The sequence below is a fragment of the Pseudophryne corroboree genome, chromosome 1 (genome assembly GCF_028390025.1).
Source record: "Pseudophryne corroboree isolate aPseCor3 chromosome 1, aPseCor3.hap2, whole genome shotgun sequence".
Lineage (NCBI taxonomy): Eukaryota > Metazoa > Chordata > Amphibia > Anura > Myobatrachidae > Pseudophryne > Pseudophryne corroboree.
Window position 1 is genome coordinate 1,244,218,068 of NC_086444.1, and position 23,063 is coordinate 1,244,241,130.

The 23,063-nt window shown below is 52.5% G+C and overlaps 1 protein-coding gene across 1 annotated transcript in view; it reads right to left on the reverse strand.

Annotated features, from left to right (window-relative positions):
* The window catches only part of LOC134931824 (rho-related BTB domain-containing protein 2-like), a 121,740-nt gene that overhangs the window by 49,029 nt on the left and 49,648 nt on the right, over nt 1–23,063 (reverse strand). Inside the window, exons 4-8 of the mRNA XM_063925574.1 lie at nt 15,155–15,340; nt 13,155–14,116; nt 12,947–13,065; nt 12,135–12,285; nt 9,468–9,556 (exon numbers count right to left, since the gene is read on the reverse strand). Of these exons, the coding sequence (XP_063781644.1) occupies nt 9,468–9,556; nt 12,135–12,285; nt 12,947–13,065; nt 13,155–14,116; nt 15,155–15,340 (1,507 nt within the window). The remainder of the gene's footprint in view (nt 1–9,467; nt 9,557–12,134; nt 12,286–12,946; nt 13,066–13,154; nt 14,117–15,154; nt 15,341–23,063) is intronic.

The following is a 23,063-nucleotide window of genomic DNA, read 5'->3' on the forward strand; positions in this document are numbered from 1 at the left end:
CACCTGGATTACCCCCCTCTGACACTGCTTCTCCTGCCGCTCTCTCTACACATACTAGCCATTACTGACACCTGGATTACCCCCTCTGACACCGCTTCTCCTGCCACTCTCTCTGCACCTACTAGCCATTACTGACACCTGGATTACCCCCCCCCCCCCTGACACCGCTTCTCCTGCCGCTCTCTCTGCACCTACTAGACATTACTGACACCTTGATTACCCCCCTCTGACACACCTTCTCCTGCCGCTCTCTCTGCACATACTAGCCATTACCGACACCTGGATAACCCCCTCTGACACCACTTCTCCTGCCGCTCTCTCTGCACCTACTAGCCATTACTGACACCTGGATTACCCCCCTCTGACACCGCTTCTCCTGCCGCTCTCTCTGCACCTACTAGCTATTACTGACACCTGGATTACCCCCCTCTGACACCACTTCTCCTGCCGCTCTCTCTGCACCTACTAGCCATTACTGACACCTGGATTACCCCCCTCTGACACCACTTCTCCTGCCGCTCTCTCTGCACCTGCTAGACATTACGGACACCTGGATTACCCCCCCCCCCCTGACACCGCTTCTCCTGCCGCTCTCTCTGCACCTACTAGTCATTACTGACACCTGGATTACCCCCCTCTGACACCGCTTCTCCTGCCGCTCTCTCTGCACCTACTAGCCATTACTGACACCTGGATTATCCCCCCCCCTCTGACACCGCTTCTCCTGCAGCTCTCTCTGCACCTACTAGCCATTACTAACACCTGGATTACCACCCCCTCTGACACCACTTCTCCTGCCGCTCTCTCTGCACCTACTAGCCAATACTGACACCTGGATTACCCCCCCCCCCCCGACACCGCTTCTCCTGCCGCTCTCTCTGCACATACTAGCCATTACCGACACCTGGATTACCCTCCTCTGACACCACTTCTCCTGCCTCTCTCTGCACCTACTAGACATTACTGACACCTGGATTACCCCCCCCCCCCCCCCGACACCGCTTCTCCTGTCGCTCTCTCTGCACCTACTAGTCATTACTGACACCTGGATTACCCCCTTCTGACACCGCTTCTCCTGCCGCTCTCTGCACATACTAGCCATTACCGACACCTGGATTACCCCCCCTCTGACACACCTTCTCCTGCCGCTCTCTCTGCACATACTAGTCATTACTGACACCTGGATTACCCCCCTCTGACACCACTTCTCCTGCCACTCTCTCTGCACCTACTAGCCATTACTGACACCTGGATTACCCCCCTCTGACACCACTTCTCCTGCCGCTCTCTCTGCACCTACTAGACATTACTGACACCTGGATTACCCCCCCCCCCTGACACCGCTTCTCCTGCCGCTCTCTCTGCACCCACTAGTCATTACTGACACCTGGATTACCCCCCTCTGACACCGCTTATCCTGCCGCTCTCTCTGCACCCACTAGTCATTACTGACACCTGGATTACCCCCCTCTGACACCGCTTATCCTGCCGCTCTCTCTGCACCTACTAGACATTACGGACACCTGGATCACCCTCCTCTGACACCGCTTCTCCTGCCGCTCTCTCTGCACCCACTAGTCATTACTGACACCTGGATTACCCCCCTCTGACACCGCTTATCCTGCCGCTCTCTCTGCACCTACTAGCCATTACTGACACCTGGATTATCCCCCTCTGACACCACTTCTCCTGCCGCTCTCTCTGCACCCACTAGTCATTACTGACACCTGGATTACCCCCCTCTGACACCGCTTATCCTGCCGCTCTCTCTGCACCTACTAGACATTACGGACACCTGGATCACCCTCCTCTGACACCGCTTCTCCTGCCGCTCTCTCTGCACCTACTAGCCATTACTGACACCTGGATTACCCCCCCCTCCTCTGACACCGTATCTCCTGCCGCTCTCTCTGCACCTACTAGCCATTACTAACACCTGGATTACCCCCCCCTCTGACACCACTTCTCCTGCCGCTCTCTCTGCACCTACTAGCCAATACTGACACCTGGATTACCCCCCCCCCCCTCCTCTGACACCGTATCTCCTGCCGCTCTCTCTGCACCTACTAGCCATTACTAACACCTGGATTACCCCCCCCTGACACCGCTTCTCCTGCCGCTCTCTCTGCACCTACTAGTCATTACTGACACCTGGATTATCCCCCTCTGACACCGCTTCTCCTGCCGCTCTCTCTGCACCTACTAGCCATTACTGACACCTGGATTACCCCCCCTCTGACACCGCTTCTCCTGCCGCTCTCTCTGCACCTACTAGCCATTACGGACACCTGGATTACCCCCCCCCCCCTCCTCTGACACCGTATCTCCTGCCGCTCTCTCTGCACCTACTAGCCATTACTAACACCTAGATTACCCCCCCTCTGACACCGTATCTCCTGCCGCTCTCTCTGCACCTACTAGCCAATACTGACACCTGGATTACCCCCCCCCCCTGACACCGCTTCTCCTGCCGCTCTCTCTGCACCTACTAGTCATTACTGACACCTGGATTACCCCCCTCTGACACCGCTTCTCCTGCCGCTCTCTCTGCACCTACTAGCCATTACTGACACCTGGATTACCCCCCCCCCCCTGACACCGCTTCTCCTGCCGCTCTCTCTGCACCTACTAGTCATTACTGACACCTGGATTACCCCCCTCTGACACCACTTCTCCTGCCGCTCTCTCTGCACCCACTAGTCATTACTGACACCTGGATTACCCCCCTCTGACACCGCTTCTCCTGCCGCTCTCTCTGCACCTACTAGCCATTACTGACACATGGATTACCCCCCCTCTGACACCGCTTCTCCTGCCGCTCTCTCTGCACCTACTAGACATTACGGACACCTAGATTACCCCCCCCCCTCTGACACCGCTTCTCCTGCAGCTCTCTCTGCACCTACTAGCCATTACTAACACCTGGATTACCCCCCCCTCTGACACCACTTCTCCTGCCGCTCTCTCTGCACCTACTAGCCAATACTGACACCTGGATTACCCCCCTCTGACACCGTATCTCCTGCCGCTCTCTCTGCACATACTAGCTATTACCGACACCTGGATTACCCCCTCTGACACCGCTTCTCCTGCCGCTCTCTCTGCACCTACTAGCCATTACTGACACCTGGATTACCCCCCTCTGACACCACTTCTCCTGCCGCTCTCTGCACCTACTAGACATTACTGACACCTGGATTACCCCCCCCCCCCTGACACCGCTTCTCCTGCCGCTCTCTCTGCACCTACTAGTCATTACTGACACCTGGATTACCCCCTTCTGACACCGCTTCTCCTGCCGCTCTCTGCACATACTAGCCATTACCGACACCTGGATTACCCCCCCTCTGACACACCTTCTCCTGCCGCTCTCTCTGCACATACTAGTCATTACTGACACCTGGATTACCCCCCTCTGACACCACTTCTCCTGCCGCTCTCTCTGCACATACTAGTCATTACTGACACCTGGATTACCCCCCTCTGACACCACTTCTCCTGCCGCTCTCTCTGCACCTACTAGACATTACTGACACCTGGATTACCCCCCTCTGACACCGCTTCTCCTGCCGCTCTCTCTGCACCTACTAGCCATTACTGACACCTGGATTACCCCCCCTCTGACACCGCTTCTCCTGCCGCTCTCTCTGCACCTACTAGCCATTACGGACACCTGGATTACCCCCCCCCCCTCCTCTGACACCGTATCTCCTGCCGCTCTCTCTGCACCTACTAGCCATTACTAACACCTAGATTACCCCCCCTCTGACACCACTTCTCCTGCCGCTCTCTCTGCACCCACTAGTCATTACTGACACCTGGATTACCCCCCCCTGACACCGCTTCTCCTGCCGCTCTCTCTGCACCTACTAGTCATTACTGACACCTGGATTATCCCCCTCTGACACCGCTTCTCCTGCCGCTCTCTCTGCACCTACTAGCCATTACTGACACCTGGATTACCCCCCCTCTGACACCGCTTCTCCTGCCGCTCTCTCTGCACCTACTAGCCATTACGGACACCTGGATTACCCCCCCCCCCTCCTCTGACACCGTATCTCCTGCCGCTCTCTCTGCACCTACTAGCCATTACTAACATCTGGATTACCCCCCCCTCTGACACCACTTCTCCTGCCGCTCTCTCTGCACCTACTAGCCAATACTGACACCTGGATTACCCCCCCCCCTCCTGACACCGTATCTCCTGCCGCTCTCTCTGCACCTACTAGACATTACGGACACCTGGATTACCCCCCCCCCCTCTGACACCGCTTCTCCTGCAGCTCTCTCTGCACCTACTAGCCATTACTAACACCTGGATTACCCCCCCCTCTGACACCACTTCTCCTGCCGCTCTCTCTGCACCTACTAGCCAATACTGACACCTGGATTACCCCCCCTCCTCTGACACCGTATCTCCTGCCGCTCTCTCTGCACATACTAGCCATTACCGACACCTGGATTACCCCCTCTGACACCGCTTCTCCTGCCGCTCTCTCTGCACCTACTAGCCATTACTGACACCTGGATTACCCCCCTCTGACACCACTTCTCCTGCCGCTCTCTGCACCTACTAGACATTACTGACACCTGGATTACCCCCCCCCCTGACACCGCTTCTCCTGCCGCTCTCTCTGCACCTACTAGTCATTACTGACACCTGGATTACCCCCTTCTGACACCGCTTCTCCTGCCGCTCTCTGCACATACTAGCCATTACCGACACCTGGATTACCCCCCCTCTGATACACCTTCCCCAGCCGCTCTCTCTGCACATACTAGTCATTACTGACACCTGGATTACCCCCCTCTGACACCACTTCTCCTGCCGCTCTCTCTGCACATACTAGTCATTACTGACACCTGGATTACCCCCCTCTGACACCACTTCTCCTGCCGCTCTCTCTGCACCTACTAGCCATTACTGACACCTGGATTACCCCCCCCCCCCTCTGACACCGCTTCTCCTGCCGCTCTCTCTGCACCTACTAGCCATTACTGACACCTGGATTATCCCCCTCTGACACCACTTCTCCTGCCGCTCTCTCTGCACCCACTAGTCATTACTGACACCTGGATTACCCCCCTCTGACACCGCTTCTCCTGCCGCTCTCTCTGCACCTACTAGCCATTACTGACACCTGGATTACCCCCCCCCCCCCTCCTCTGACACCGTATCTCCTGCCGCTCTCTCTGCACCTACTAGCCATTACTAACACCTGGATTACCCCCCCCCCCTCTGACACCACTTCTCCTGCCGCTCTCTCTGCACCTACTAGCCAATACTGACACCTGGATTACCCCCCCCCCCTCCTCTGACACCGTATCTCCTGCCGCTCTCTCTGCACCTACTAGACATTACTGACACCTGGATTACCCCCCCCTGACACCGCTTCTCCTGCCGCTCTCTCTGCACCTACTAGTCATTACTGACACCTGGATTATCCCCCTCTGACACCGCTTCTCCTGCCGCTCTCTCTGCACCTACTAGCCATTACTGACACCTGGATTACCCCCCCTCTGACACCGCTTATCCTGCCGCTCTCTCTGCACCTACTAGCCATTACGGACACCTGGATTACCCCCCCCCCCCCTCCTCTGACACCGTATCTCCTGCCGCTCTCTCTGCACCTACTAGCCATTACTAACACCTGGATTACCCCCCCTCTGACACCACTTCTCCTGCCGCTCTCTCTGCACCTACTAGCCAATACTGACACCTGGATTACCCCCCCCCCCTCCTCTGACACCGTATCTCCTGCCGCTCTCTCTGCACCTACTAGCCATTACTAACACCTGGATTACCCCCCCCCCCCCCTCTGACACAGATTCTCCTGCCGCTCTCTCTGCTGGGGGCCTCGCTTTCATACCCCCTTCCCCGACCTGGGCGTCACCATGGAGGTGGTGTTGGGGTCCTTTTACCTTCTAGTTACTCCTAACAACTCATACCACCAGAACCACCCATTACATCCTCTAGATTTGAGGTCCATGCTATACGCCTCTTCCAACCAGTCCATCTTAGAGTAGCTGTCATTTACCGCCCCCCTGGCACTGCTTCCAAATTCCTGGCTACCTCACTTCTGACATTCCCTCCATTATCCTAGGCAATTTCAAAATCCCTATTGATATACCCACACAATCACCTGCCTCTAAACTCCTTAACCTCACCTCTTCACTTTGTCTCTCCCAGTGGGGCTCCTCACCCTCCCATGTGAATGGGAGATCACTGGATCTGGTCTTCACTCACCACTGTGATATTTCCGATTTCTCCAACTCCCCGTTTCCCCTCTCTGACCACCTCCTGCTCTCCTTTAACCTATCTCTCTCTCTGCTTCCCCATCTCTACCTCCCAAGGCTACCATCACTAAGCGTAACATCAACACCTCATCCCTATCCTCCCTACTCTGTTCACTTCTCTCTCCTATACGGTCTCTTATGCCCTGAACAAGCCACTTCCATATACAATTACAATCCCTTACTTCTGCTCTAGACTCTGTTGCTCCACCGACCACTTTTCACCCTCGCAACTCAACACCTCAACCCTGACACACCAAATGCACCAGATATCTGTAATACTGCTCACGTACCGCTGAGCGACACTGGAGGAAATCACGCTCTAAGGCAGACTTCCTCCATTTCACACTTCTCTTCTCAACCTTCAGTGCTGCCCTTTCCCTCACTAACAGTCAGTCATACTTCAAGAACCTCATCTCCTCCCAGTCTTCCACCCATGGAGCCTCTTTGCCACTCTCAACTCAGTCTTCTGCCCACCACCTCCTCCTCTCCTCACTCTCTGCTCTTGATTTTGTCACTTACTTCACATCCAAGATGGACTCCATCCATCAGGACATCACAACCCACCAGACCATCAGCAACTAGCCTCCTCCTATCGCTTGCCACTCCTTCCCATCCCTCTCACCAACTGACACCTTTCTCCTATGTATCTGGTGAGGAAGTCATGGCCCTCATCCGTTCTCCCCACCACCACCACCCCACTTGACCCTATCCCCTCCCGCCACCTGCGCTACCTCTCTCCTTCTGCCTGTTCCCATATTGCCCACCTTCTCAATCTCTCCCTCTCATCATGCACTGTTCCCCCTCTGCCTTCAAGCATGCACTCATCTCTCCTATTCTTAAAAAGCCTACCCTAGATCCAAACACGCTCTCCAACTACCGACCCATCTCTTCTCCCTTTTGCCTCCAAACTCCTTCAGCATATTGTCTACAACCGCTTCACTGACTTTCTTTCCTCACACTCACTGCTTGACCCATTCCAGTCTAGATTCTGTCCTCTCCACTCCACTGAAATTGCCCTTACGAAAGGCTACAATGACCTCCATGCTGCTAAATCTAAGGGCCACTACTCTCTGCTTATTCTCCTTGACCTCTCCGCTGCATTTGACACTGTGGACCAGCCTCTCCTTCACTCCCTTGATATGAGTGATACTGCCCTCTCCTGGCTGTCCTACCTCGGTCTCCTCATGACTCCACCCCCCACCCTTCCACTAACTGTAGGTATCCCCCAAGGTCCTCTTCTTTTCTCTCTCTATACATCCTCTCTAGGAGAACTCATTAGTTCTTCTGACAATATCTTACAACCGGCATGTCAAATTCATGGTCATCCAGCTGTTGTGAAACTACAAGTCCCAGCATGCTTTACCAGCTAATCAGTGGAAGGTATGCTGGCAAAGCATGCTGGGGCTTGTAGTTTCACAACAGAAGGAGGGCCACGAGTTTGACATGCCTGTCTTACAATATCATCTCTATGCTGATGACACTCAAATCTATCTTTCCTCCCCAGACCTCTCCCCTGCTCTCCTCACTCGCACCTCCAACTGTCTCTCTGCTATCTCCTCCTGGATGTCCCAGCGCTTTCTTACACTTAACATGTCTAAGACCGAGCTGATCATCTTCCCACCCTCCCTCACAGCCTCACCTCCCACACTCTCATTATCCATTGATGGAACTACTATCTCCTCTAGCCCCCAAGTGCGCTGTCTTGGCGTAATCCTTGACTCCTCCCTCTCCTTCACACCACACATTCAGAACCTCTCACAAACCTGTCATTTTCATCTAAAAAACATCTCCAGGATCAGACTCTCTCTCTCACCCAGGATGCCACCAAGATCATTATTCACTCACTGATTATTCCAGACTGGACTACTGTAATCTCCTCCTAACTGACCTCCCTGACACATACCTTTCTCCTCTCCAATCTCTCCTCAATGCTGCACCTGGCTCATCTTCCTCACCAATGCACTACGTCCACCTCTCCTCTCCTACAAGACCCTCACTGGCCTCCCTGACCCATACCTCTCTCCACTCCAACCTATCCTCAATGCTGCAGCCCGGCTCATCTTCCTCACCAAACCCACTACATCCACCTCCCCTCTCCTACAAGCCCCTCGCTGGCCTCCCTGACACATACCTCTCTCCACTCCAATCTCTCCTCAATACTGCACCCGGCTCATCTTCCTCACCAAACGCACTACATCCACCTCCCCTCTCCTACAAGCCCCTCACTGGTCTCCCTGACACATACCTCTCTCCTCTCCAACCTATCCTCAATGCTGCACCCGGCTCATCTTCCTCAAACGCACTACATCCACCTCTCCTACAAGCCCTTCACTAGTCTCCCTGACACTTACGTCTCTCCACTCCAACCTATCCTCACTGCTGCAGCCGGCTCATCTTCCTCGCCAACGCACTACATCCACCTCCCCTCTCCTACAAGCCCCTCACTGGCTTCCCTTCAGAATCCAATTCAAACTTCTCACACTCAATTACAAAGCCCTCACCCACTCCTCCCATTTACATCTCTGACCTTATCTCCCTTTACACTCCCACCCGTCTAATTCACTCTGCTAATGCACTCCGACTCTCCTGCCTACAGATTACTTTCTCCTACCTCCAAGATTTTTCATGCGCTGCTCCCTACCTCTCCTCCTCAGACTCTCCACAAAACTTCAAACGGGCTCTCAAGACCCACTTCTTCACCAAACCCAGCCAAATCTCATCCTAACCTTCTGCTCCACGCTCTCTATGTACCCCGTCTGTGTCACCAGTCTGTCTGCCCCTCCCCTTTAGAATGTAAGCTCTCACGAGCAGGGCCCTCTTCCCTCATGTGCTTATTCTTTTCTTACTTTAATAATCTTCAACTGCCCAAATCCTGCAGTCTTCTGCCACCTGATACTTATTCCAGTGTCATCTGCTGATGTAACTGTCTATATACCCTGTACTTGTCCTATATGGTCTTCAACTGTAAGTCACTATTTTCCTGTTTTGATTATTTATGTACTCTGTAATCGGGCGCTGCGGAACCCTTGTGGTGCCATATAAAGGATAATAATAATAATAATGTTAAGTCAGTATGGGGAGGAACACGGCTCAGCAAGGCAGACACAGATTGGTAAGGCGAGGGACCTCTGATGCATAGACACCTCTTTCAGGTATGAAAAACTACTCACCTGTGCGATGTCCAGGTAAAGTAACACCTGCCCATCTATGTCTTGTCCTTGTACATAAGAAGCCAGGAGCTCGTCCACTGCATGTTGTTCTAGAACGGGAGAAACGCGTTGCACCATGTGTTACAGTAAATGCTGGAGCTCTGACAAGTCCCCACACTTCCACAAGGGAAGCGATAACAGGAATACGGAGGTTACTCATATACAGTGGCAGGTGGGTCTCAGTCCTTTCTACTGAAGGACCTTCTGCCACGGTCCCCATAGTACGCACGCTAGCCATAGGCAATAGGGAATTCATTTAATCCACTCCTTACCATACAGGGGTTCTTGTGACATAAATAACTATTTCCTCCAGCTTCCACCAAGGAAGAAACCTCTATACGTCCACGTGGACGCGCCCACGGCTGCTGCCGCCTGCTCGCTGATATCAGTGCCGCCTGTAATGTCTAAGACGCGGAATCAGGAGGCCTGGTATAAGACGCACTGGGGCTTGATGCGTGAATTCTAATTAGTTACAGAGTCAGCCCGACGCTCATCAGCACCTGCGTCTAAACCTCCCACTGCGCAGTCCCAACGCGGGGTAAAGGGTTTAGCAAACGCTGAACCTATCATTGCCCAGAGGAGCCCCGTACACCGTATCAGTATAGCCACATATATATGCAAACAGCCGCTACGCTCCACGGATACTACGTACAATCACACCTGGCCAGAGATCTGTATGGCTGGGATGTGTAATCAGTCATGTCCCCCAGACTGGAAATCTGCAGCTCCCGTCTCATGCACAGACACACACTACGTACATTATATATTTATCCAGGAGCAAAGTGCAGCCTGGTGGAAAGTTCCTATTGATCCAGAACTTCATTGTCTGGAGGTCACAGATAATCTATATCCCAGGCAGGACAGCAGAAAGTGGAGCACGGCTCATCAGCAGCACAGCCCAGACACAGAAGAGAAACGCTGGGACAATACAGATCCGGAGATGGGCAGAGGGTAGGGATAAACAGTATAATCTAGCCCTGCTTCAAACCCTGATATACTCTGTGCTGCTGGGGACCCTGCTCCTCCCACTATATAACTCTCAGTCTGTGGCTTCCTGCTGCCTCCATTCCCCTCCTCACATCATGTCACTGCTCCTGTCACATGCAGCCCTGTCCTCACTGACACACCACTCATCTCCTGATATACTCTGTGCTGCTGGGGACCCTGCTCCTCCCACTATATAACTCAGTCTGTGGCTTCCTGCTGCCTCCATTCTCCTCCTCACATCATGTCACTGCCCCTGTCACATGCAGCCTGTCCTCACTGACACATCACTCATCTCCTGATATACTCTGTGCTGCTGGGGACCCTGCTCCTTCCACTATATAACTCAGTCTGTGGCTTCCTGCTGCCTCCATTCCCCTCCTCACATCATGTCACATGCAACCCTGTCCTCACTGACACATCACTCATCTCCTGATATACTCTGCGCTGCTGGGGACCCTGCTCCTCCCACTATATAACTCTGTGTGTGGCTTCCTGCTGCCTCCATTCCCCTCCTCACATCATGTCACTGCCCCTGTCACATGCAGCCCTGTCCTCACTGACATATCACTCATCTCCTGATATACTCTGTGCTGCTGGGGACCCTGCTCCTCCCACTATATAACCCTCAGTCTGTGGCTTCCTGCTGCCTCCATTCCCCTCCTCACATCATGTCACATGCAACCCTGTCCTCACTGACACATCACTCATCTCCTGATATACTCTGCGCTGCTGGGGACCCTGCTCCTCCCACTATAACGGTCAGTCTGTGACTTCCTGCTGTCTCCATTCCCCTCCTCACATCATGTCACTGCCCCTGTCACATGCAGCCCTGTCCTCACTGACACATCACCCATCTCCTGATATACTCTGTGCTGCTGTGGACCCTGCTCCTCCCACTATATAACTATCAGTCTATGGCTTCCTGCTGCCTCCATTCCCCTCCTCACATCATGTCACTGCCCCTGTCACATGCACTATCCTCACTGACACATCACTCATCTCCTGATATACTCTGTGCTGCTGGGGACCCTGCTCCTCCCACTATAGAACTCTCAGTCTGTGGCTTCCTGCTGCCTCCATTCCCCTCCTCACATCATGTCACTGTCACATGCAGCCCTGTCCTCACTGACACATCACTCATCTCCTGATATACTCTGCGCTGCTGGAGACCCTGCTCCTCCCACTATATAACGCTCTGTCGGTGGCCTCTCACACTGGTGTCAGATGAGCCTGATGACACCACTTTATGGGTAACTGGGTAATGGAGGGGCTCCCAGCCCAGACCCCGGAACCACACAGATGCCCCCTCCTTAGGGCTCTATTCCTTTACCCACCACCAGGGCGGCAGACTGCCTAGGCAGTGCCCCCGCAGCGTACAGTGCTAGTTGTAGTTAGTACATAGAGCACAGGAGGTACTGGGCACGAGGTGGTGGTGGCAATGCGGTGTGAGCTCTGGGACGTACAGAGAGGTCTGAGGTTGTGCCCGCTGGGTGTATGCCAACGTGCCAGCTCCAAAATGAACCAGGATGGGCGGGGGGGACACAGAGTTACCCCTTTATTTATGGGTATCCTATTAGAAGGCCTGGCAACCATTCCTCTAGTCACGGGCACCAGCTGCTACATAAGCTGCGGCCGACCTACCTGTCAGGGCCTGTAAGTGTGGAAGACACAGCTGGTTACTGAGCACTTGCAGCTCCATACAGTCCAGCTCAGGTCCTGGACAGAAGTGTCCCAGGTATAAGAACTCCAGCACGGCCCGCAGGCAGGTGGCCGACGTACCTGGTAGCGACACCTGCAAGAGACCGGCAAGTTACATTTTCCCCTCCACCATCCTGGAACACAAGAAATCGCCAGCGCTCAGGCTAGGTAAAAAGCGCGCATCCTGCATATATCAGCACCTACGCCTGATTTGCTGTGGCGAGGCCCCCCCCCCCCCACAGGCCTCACCAAGGTGACGCGCCCCCCCCCCCTCCACTCCCTCACACAGACCTCGCCATGGTGATACCCCATCACTGACCATAACCCTTGCCAGGTCGACCCCCCCCCCCCTCCCTCCCCCCAACTCTCTCAGTACCCAGCTGACTTCCAGAAGTTCGACAGCCAGTATGTTGGGGTCCAAAGGTTAGGCTAAAATAAGCAACATGTTGAATGCGTCATTTTAATCATGTTGACCAAATTGCATGTCAGCCCACTGGTTATTGACCGAACGTTTGTGCCAACATGCAGAACCGGTGGAACTCTGCCCTCTGTATAACGCTTTCACTACTCACCAAGAAGCGACCGCTCTACATTCAGCAATACCTCCATGGACCTATCGCCCCCTCTGCTCTACAGGACACATTGCTGTATCCCCCTTCTGCTGGAAAGTCTCAAACGACCACTGAGGCCACAGATTTACTCTCCCAGGCTGTGCACTCCGAGAACACCGTTTAGCTGCCACGAATTGGGATTACCTGTGGAGTGAAGCTTTCTCTGAAGGAGCCACGGAACATGGCCACCATCCAGTCACAGTTTGCAATCAGAAGAGGCTTGTGGGCAGGCACGGAGCCGTCGTCCACTGTAAACACCACGTCTGGGAGGAAGAGGAGAGACGCACCATGAGACACAGCCAGGATGGCACTGAGACAAGAGAAGGGTGCAATGGCCACATCCATTTCATACCTGAGAAGAGACCTCGACTCAGACATTCCCTGATCCGGTTTGCTCTCCGCACGTGGAAGGCCTTGGTGATCTCCTGATTCATGAAGCCCTCTTTGTTCAGCAGGTTGGAGACCATCATGCGAAGGTCAAACACCTCTAAGGCCTCCGCTATGGTGGCGATGTGCATGAGGTCGGCTCGGCACTGGTTTAGATGTCCTGTATACAAGTATTCCAGCACTGCCCGTAAGGGCTCTTCTTGGATTAGCGCATCCATCTGCACAACCATCATCGGCCTTTTCTGATGTGTTAGAGGATCTTCTACAAGATCCATCTGCACACGGATAAACCCTCTACCCCATTCTGATAATTCCCTGCCCCACCCGAGTGGTGGGCTTCCCCCCACACTCACAGTGGCCTCATCATCGCCGGAAAGATAAAGCTCAGAAACACCATGCCCTGCATGTAAGGCCTCATGTTTGCAATCCACAACCTGGCTCCTGGTCCATGAGGGTCCAGCCACTTCTACAGTGGAGACCTGCTTCTCATTCTTCATCACAACAGTCAACAGCTCTAAGGTGAAGAGGTCATAGAATTTGGAACATGCAGTGGCCAGGTAGACTTTATGGGCGAAGATTTTCAGGCCACTCTGCAGCTGGAAAACAACGTCGGCACAGAGCGGGGTGCAGAAGAGGGCGGCGGGACCTTGCCCACTGCACTGCGGAGGATCTGGCATCTGGATGATGGGTGGAGGCGGCTTAGGGGGCAGGAATGGGGCTTGGAGTAAAGGGCGTTGGACTTTCTTTAAATGAGACTTCCAAAACTGCAAGTGCCTCCTGGAAATAAGTGCAGCTCGGATTGCATTGTCAAAGACGTCTTTCACTCCAAACTGGGCCACCACACTTGTTTCGTAGTAGGAGATCCCCATCTCCTTGGCCACTTCGTGCCCAGCCTCAGGAGACAGGATGTCTGTGGGTTTTATGGGTCTGAGGAAGAAAGATACAGTGAGGAAAACAGCTTCAGTCATGTCACCTATCAGCAATAGTAACATCCAAGGGAGAGTGAGAGAGAGGCAGAGTGAGCAAGGAAGAGGAAGAAAAGGAGGAAGAGGATAAGGAGGAAGAGGGAAGAGGAGGAGGAGGAGAAGTTAGAGGAGAAGGAGAAGGAAGAGGAGGGAGAAGGAAGAGGAGGAGAAGGAGAAGGAAGGAAGAGGAGGAGAAGGAAGGAAGAGGAGGAGAAGGAAGAGGAAGAGAAGGAGGAGGAGGAAGAGGAGGAAGAGAAGGAGAAGGAGGAAGAGGAAGGGGAGAAGGAGGAAGAGAAAGGGGAGAAGGAGGAAGAGAAAGGGGAGAAGGAGGAAGAGAAAGGGGAGAAGGAGGTAGAGAAAGGGGAGAAGGAGGTAGAGGAAAAGGAAGAAGAGGAAGAGGAAGAAGAGAAAGAGGAAAAGGAAGAGGAGGAGAAGGAGGAAAAGGAAGAGAAGGAGGAAGAGGAAGAGAAGGAGGAAGAGGAGAAGGAGGAGGAGAAGGAGGAGGAGAAGGAGGAGAAGGAGGAGGAAGAAGAAAAGAGGGAGAGAGGGGCAGAGAGAGAGAGAGAGAGAGAGAGCGCGAGCAAGCAAGCCAAAAAGGATGAGAGAGTGAGAGGGAGGGAAAGAGAGGGCAAGAGAGCAAGCAAGCCAGAATGGAAGGGGAGAGGCTTTTTGTTGTGACTGCGGTGACATTGTGTGGGAGAGACGCACAATTATGTACACACACAGCTCATGCATTAGTGTGTATGTCTATACAATAGTAGAGTGAGGAGTCAGCCTGAAGGACATGGGATCCAGGCCATTATATGGAGACATTATTTATACCAAAAGAACGCTCTCTCTTTCCCTCATCTGGTCACGGCGCGGCTGCAGATCTCTGTTGTAGTCTGTATGTGACACTGGGCGACTGCAGAGCTGCTCCATGGCCCCCACACCGCCCCCCAATGACAGAAACCCCACGTTACATTATACTAGACAGGACAGCCTGGTGCACGTAACTCACTTTGCTAGAGGGCGACGGGCGCGATTCACAGCATCTAAGTCCGCATATCGCAGGTCCAGCTGACACCCGACCAACACCACCGGGGTCCGCGGGCAGAAGTGTTTGATCTCTGGGAGCCACATACTCTTGACATGACGCAGAGAATAGGGGTTAGCCAGGGAGAAGCAGAGGACCACCACATCCGACCTGCGGAGGAGAAGCATCACCACTTACTGACTGCATGCTGAGGAACCTTCTATACAGTGTCCTGCTACATCTAGGGTCTCTCCCCCAGATACCACACACCTACCTACCATACCTCTGCTCCCCCGCACACACCTACCTACCGCGTCTTACACCTCTGCTCCCCTGCACACACCTACCGCGCCTTACACCTCTGCACACACATACCTACCACGCCTCACACCTCTGCTCCCCTGCACACACCTACCTACCGTGCCTCACACCTCTGCTCCCCTGCACACACCTACCTACCGCGCCTCACACCTCTGCTCCCCTGCACACACCTACCTACCGTGCCTCACACCTCTGCTCCCCTGCACACACCTACCTACCGCGCCTCACACCTCTGCTCCCCTGCACACACCTACCGCGCCTCACACCTCTGCTCCCCTGCACACACCTACCTACCGCGCCTTAAACCTCTGCTCCCCTGCACACACCTACCTACCGCGCCTTAAACCTCTGCTCCCCTGCACACACCTACCTACCGCGCCTTACACCTCTGCTCCCATGCACACACCTACCTACCGCGCCTTACACCTCTGCTCCCCTGCACACACCTACCTACCGCGCCTTACACCTCTGCTCCCCTGCACACACCTACCTACCGCGCCTTACACCTCTGCTCCCCTGCACACACCTACCTACCGCGCCTTACACCTCTGCTCCCCTGCACACACCTACCTACCGCGCCTTACACCTCTGCTCCCCTGCACACACCTACCTACCGCGCCTTACACCTCTGCTCCCCTGCACACACCTACCTACCGCGCCTTACACCTCTGCTCCCCTGCACACACCTACCTACCGCGCCTTACACCTCTGCTCCCCTGCACACACACACCTACCGCGCCTTACACCTCTGCACACACACACACCTACCGCGCCTTACACCTCTGCTCCCCTGCACACACCTACCTACCACACCTTACACACACCTACCTACCACACCTTACACACACCTACCTACCACACATTACACACACCTACCGCGCCTTACACCTCTGCACACACACACACCTATTGCGCCTTACACCTCTGCTCCCCTGCACACACCTACCTACCACACCTTACACACACCTACCTACCACACATTACACACACCTACCTACCACACATTACACCTCTGCTCCCATGCACACACCTATCTACCGCGCCTCACACCTCTGCTCCCCTGCACACACCTACCGTGCCTTACACTTCTGCTCCCCTGCGCACACACCTACCGCGCCTTACACCTCTGCTCGCCTGCACATACCTATCATACATTACACCTCTGCTCCCCTGCACACCTACCTACACCACCTTACACCTCTGCTCCCCTGCACACCTACCTACCACACCTTACACCTCTGCTCCCCTGCACACCTACCTACACCACCTTACACCTCTGCTCCCCTGCACACCTACCTACCGCGCCTTACACCTCTGCTCCCCTGCACACCTACCTACACCATTCCAGACCAGTAAGAGAAGCGAACAGCACGAACGCAGGTCAGCAGCGCTGCTATCTGTGTGACGGAGATTAGGGGAACATGTGATTAGGTGAAGGGCAACCCGGCCGCTGTCGGACACAAACCCTTCCAGAAGTTACCATTGCTGATTGTGTTCCAGCTCTGCAGAGACCATGCACCAGGGTGACCTCACAGTCACTTACTGTGTAGCCCCACCCCGCTGCGTACAGCCGGCAGCGTCGCCCCACCCCGCTGCGTACAGCCGGCAGTGTCCCCCCCCCCCCCCCTGTACCGAGTGTACAGTGTGGATAGGGAGTGGCGCTAGGACCCTGGTGGATAGGGAGTGGCGCTAGGAGCCTGGTGGATAGGGAGTGGCGCTAGGACCCTGGTGGATAGGGAGTGGCGCTAGGACCCTGGGCCTGGTGGATAGGGAGTGGCGCTAGGACCCTGGGCCTGGTGGATAGGGAGTGGCGCTAGGACCCTGGGCCTGGTGGATAGGGAGTGGCGCTAGGACCCTGGGCCTGGTGGATAGGGAGTGGCGCTAGGACCCTGGGCCTGGTGGATAGGGAGTGGCGCTAGGACCCTGGGCCTGGTGGATAGGGAGTGGCGCTAGGACCCTGGGCCTGGTGGATAGGGAGTGGCGCTAGGACCCTGGGCCTGGTGGATAGGGAGTGGCGCTAGGACCCTGGGCCTGGTGGATAGGGAGTGGCGCTAGGACCCTGGGCCTGGTGGATAGGGAGTGGCGCTAGGACCCTGGGCCTGGTGGATAGGGAGTGGCGCTAGGACCCTGGGCCTGGTGGATAGGGAGTGGCGCTAGGACCCTGGGCCTGGTGGATAGGGAGTGGCGCTAGGACCCTGGGCCTGGTGGATAGGGAGTGGCGCTAGGACCCTGGGCCTGGTGGATAGGGAGTGGCGCTAGGACCCTGGGCCTGGTGGATAGGGAGTGGCGCTAGGACCCTGGGCCTGGTGGATAGGGAGTGGCGCTAGGACCCTGGGCCTGGTGGATAGGGAGTGGCGCTAGGACCCTGGGCCTGGTGGATAGGGAGTGGCGCTAGGACCCTGGGCCTGGTGGATAGGGAGTGGCGCTAGGACCCTGGGCCTGGTGGATAGGGAGTGGCGCTAGGACCCTGGGCCTGGTGGATAGGGAGTGGAGCTAGGACCCTGGGCCTGGTGGATAGGGAGTGGAGCTAGGACCCTGGGCCTGGTGGATAGGGAGTGGAGCTACGACCCTTGGTCTGGTGGATAAGGAATAGCGCTAGGACCCTGGTGACACGATGCATAGTAAACCATAGTATGAAGCATAGTATGAAGCATTGTTCCTATTTGAAGTCTAGTATACGGCTGGATAGCCATCGGCTGGTAGTGCTTACATAGAAGTGCAGACATAAAAGTATTATAAAAATAGCGTTACCTGCGTTAAACCGAAGGAAAACATCAACACACCAAGACTACCACAAAAGGGACTGCCTTAATGCCTCAAAAGTATGTAATTCATCTTATGCATATTATCTGTTTTTAAAAACCTATGAAAAGGCATCCCCAATCTGCTCACTACAGTTCTCTCTTATGCAAACTTATGTATGTTTCTTGATGTAATGATTTCTTGTAAATGTCATTGCATGTGTGGGGAAGTTGCTCGGTGAAACAGTTTATTATTGCATACTGACTGGTGTTTACCTCCTTTGAACATTTACCCATTGTGGTCAGGAGTACTATATCTTTATATTTATTAAGGTGTAGTCATGGTGTAAAGGACAGAGTATGATTACTGATTAGTAAAAGAAAACAAATACTGAGCAACATCCCCAAACAGGTAATTTCAACTTTAAAACTTGTCATTTATTTTGTACGCTCTGGACATGGCTACTAGTAACAAATGCACAGACAAAATTCTTAAAGCTATGTGTGCAAATGCTAGGAGCTTAGGAGACAAAATTCCAGAGCTAATTGCGATAATGACAAGGGATAACCTGGATTTTGTGGCAATTACAGAGTCTTGGTGCAATGAGAATCATGACTGGGACTTAGCTATACCAGGATACAATTTATTTAGGAAAGATAGAATAGGAAGAATAGGAGGAGGGGTAGCAATGTATGTGAAAAAAAAGCATAAATGCTACTATAATACAAAATATTGAAGCCAAAACTGAGGCCCTTTGGGTCACCATAGAAACTGGTAAGAAGGACATTATTCGCATTGGGGTGATCTATAGACCACCAGGCCAGGGGCAGGATTTGGACAGGAACCTATTGTTGGACATCTCTAAAATGGCTTTTAAGGGAGAAGTCATAATCATGGGAGACTTTAATTTACCTGATGTAAATTGGGAGGGGTCTTTTGCAAGTTCAGCTACAAGTGACAAATTTCTACATTCCTTACAGGGAGCATCTCTCAAGTAATTGGTGAGGGAGCCCACTCGCAAAGACTCAATATTAGATCTAATTCTTACAAATGGTGATAGGATATCTGATATATATGTGGGTGAGCACCTGGGATCCAGTGATCATCAAGCAGTATGGTTTAGTAGAAAGACAGGATCAAACTCCTGTCACACAAAAACAAAGGTGTTGGATTTTAGAAATGCAGACTTTGCAAAAATGGGGAGATGATTAAGCGATTCATTGGCAGACTGGAGGAACTTGGAAGGAGTGCAGGAGAGGTGGAAAAAACTGAAAAGTGCAATACTAAGTGCAACAGACCTTTGTATCAAAATGGTTAGGAAAAGCACCAGGAAAAGGAAGCCAGTGTGGTTCACAAAAGTAGTATCAACTAGTGTGAAAGCAAAAAAAGATGGCTTTTAGGAAATACAAACAGACTCAAAATAATAATGACAAAGAGGTGTATCTGGACAGACGGAAGGATGCTAAGAAAGTGATCAGACGTGCAAAGGCAGAAGCTGAGGAGAAAATGGCCCAGTCAGTAGATAAAGGGGGCAAAACTTTTTTTAAGTATATAAGTGAAAGGAGAAAATCAAATGGAGGAATAATAAGACTTAAGACAGAGAGTGGGCATTTGGTGGAGGGAGACAAGGCAATAGCAGATCACCTAAATAATTATTTTTGCTCAGTATTTACTACAGAAGAAGGGATGGGGCCACAGTTAAGTTGCAAGGACATTCATAAAAATAAGGCAGATGAAAATACATTTACAGAGGAGAAGGTCCTAACAGAACTTTCAAAACTAAAAGTGGATAAATCAATGGGACCAGATGGGATACACCCAAGGATACTCAAAGAGCTAAAAGATGTGCTGGCTACACCTTTAACAGAATTATTTAACCAGTCACTAAATACAGGTGCTATTCCAGAGGACTGGAAAAGAGCAAATGTAGTTCCACTGCACAAAAGTGGAAGCAAGGAAGAAGCAAGTAACTACAGACCAGTAAGCCTTACATCAGTAGTAGGGAAAGTAATGGAAAAACTATTAAAAGAAAGAGTAGTGGAATATCTTAAATCAAACAACTTACAGGATCCAAAACAGCATGGGTTTACTGGTGGGAGATCATGCCAAACAAATCTTATTGACTTTTTTGACTCTGATGAAAATAATAGATCAAGGGGGAGCTGTAGATGTAGCATATCTAGACTTTAGTAAGGCATTTGACACTGTCCCACATCGCAGACTGCTAAATAAACTTGAAAGCCTGGGGGTGGATTATAAATCAGTTAAATGGATAAGAACCTGGTTGCAGGATAGGAAACAGACAGTCGTAGTTAATGGAGTGCAATCTATGGAGGGAAATGTTACCAGTGGAGTACCCCAGGGATCTGTACTTGGTCCAGTTCTCTATAATATCTTAGTTGGAGACATTGCAGATGGTATTGAAGGGACGATATGCCTTTTTGCAGATGATACAAAGATATGCAACAGGGTAGACACACCGGGAAGGGTCAAACAAATGATTAATGACCTAGGTAGGCTTGAGAAATGGCCAAGAACGTGGCAACTACAGTTTAATGCTAAAAAATGCAAAATCATGCACTTGGGTCTCAAAAACCCAAAGGCTAAGTATAGTATCAAGGGTACTATAATGGAAACTACTGAGGAGGAAAGAGATTTAGGAGTCACTATTTCAAGTGACTTGAAGGCAGGAAAGCAATGCAACAAAGCAATGAGAAAGGCAAGTCAGATGCTTGGTGCATAGGGAGAGGAATCAGTAGCAGGAAAAGAGAAGTAATAATGCCACTGTATAGGTCATTGGTAAGGCCCCATCTGGAATACTGTGTCCAGTTCTGGAGACCCTATCTCCAGAAGGATATAAATACATTAGAGAGTGTACAAAGAAGGGCAACTAAAATGGTGCATGGCCTACATCACAAAACTTACCCGGAAAGGCTAAAAGATCTTAATATGTATAGTTTGGAGGAGAGAAGGGAAAGGGGGGACATGATAGAAACTTTCAAATATATCAAGGGTCTTAAAGTTCAGGAGGGAAACATTCTTCAAAGGAAGAGAAGAATTAGAACTCGAGGACATACACTGAAACTGAAAGGAGGCAGGTTCAGGGGAAATTTAAGGAAAAATTACTTCACAGAAAGGGTAGTGGATAAGTGGAATAGCCTCCCATCAGAGGTGGTAGAGGCTAAGACTGTAGGGCAATTTAAACATGCTTGGGATAGGCATATGAATATCCTTACAAAGAATTAAGGTTCAAAAAGGGTTGAGATTGCCTAAAGGATAAAATAAAAAAGGGGCAGACTAGATGGGCCAAGTGGTTCTTATCTGCCGTCACATTCTACGTTTCTATGTTTCTAAGCACAGCTTACAATCTGCTCCCTCCTGTTGGTAGACGGCTCTGGCAGACTCCTCCGGGTGGGAGCAGGCAGCACAGGTCACGCAGTGAGAGCAGACGTCTGCCATGTGATGTGCATGCAGTGGGGCCGGCTGGGGGATTTGGGGGCACAGTTTCGGTACTGGAGGTCTGGAGAGCAGAATAGCATTCCTCAGCTATCTGCAGCCGTCACCCAGCCGGGCTGGGAAATATCGGAACACCTCTCTGGTTTCAGCACAGCAGAAGCATGGAATGCAGAGGCCTCTCTACATGGAACGGCTCCTGCTGTATAGTCAGGACGCAGCGCAGTACAGGGACACGGCTGCGGGAGGCGCTACCACAGAGGTGTATTATACACTTTGTGCAGGATTGGTATCAGTGACTGTCTGGGAACTCTAATCCACACTCAGTGCACCCCCTCTATGGGGTTACTAGGGCCAAGTTCTGAGAACAGAAACATAAGCGCAGCACCCCAGATACACAAATGAGGGATGTTACTGTGTTACCACAGACAACGGCGACTATTCAAACCAATAAACTTTCACCAGGCTTGTGACATCACCGTTCCATGAGGTGTGAGGCATCATCGTCAACATTACGCAGCTGCATAACGAAGGCACAGCTTCTGTTTTTTCTGTCCTGTGCCGAGGCATACCTGTAGCTCAGCTCTTCCGGATGTGCCTCACACCTCACTCACAGGACAGGGAAAGTCATCCAGTACCATCACAGAGGATTCCCCTATCACCTCACCTCTGCCTCCGGATGTGCCTCACACCTCACTCACAGCACAGAAGAGGTCACCCAGTACGATCACAGGGGATTCCCCTATCACCTCAGCTGTTCCTCCGGATGTGCCTCACACCTCACCCACAAGCACAGCACAGGAGGGGTCACCCAGTACCATCACAGGGAATTCCCCTATGCCAAACATAGCCACCTTCTCTGGCTGTTTTGGGTAACACCCAGCGTCTACAAGCTCCGCCTTCCGCCTGCTACCGTGCTGTGCTTGGTCAAGCGACCGGTGAGATCAGTCCACACCACTCAGTGGCGGTAAGACGGCGTATCCAGACGCCACGGGAAGGAGGAGTATGGTGGTGGCAACATAGTACCCGCCCACTGCGCAGTGGGATGAGTCAGTAACAGGCGATTACTGACGGTAAGCGGGAATACCCTAAAAGGCCCAGTCCTGTGTGGCCTAAACCCGTTCTGTGACTGCAGAGGTGAGTCAGTGAGGTCCTACCCCAAACAATGTGTTCCCTAATGCACACCGAGTGAAAATATTACTACATAATAGTCACATAATACAGAGATCTTAGTTGCGTATATCTGCAGATATAGGGACCCCCAGTGACGGAGAAGCCTTGTCGATCGGCATGGGGGCTTAACCCTATATCTGCAGATATATACGCAACTAAGATCTCCGTATTATCTGACTATTATGTAGTAATATTTTTCACTCGG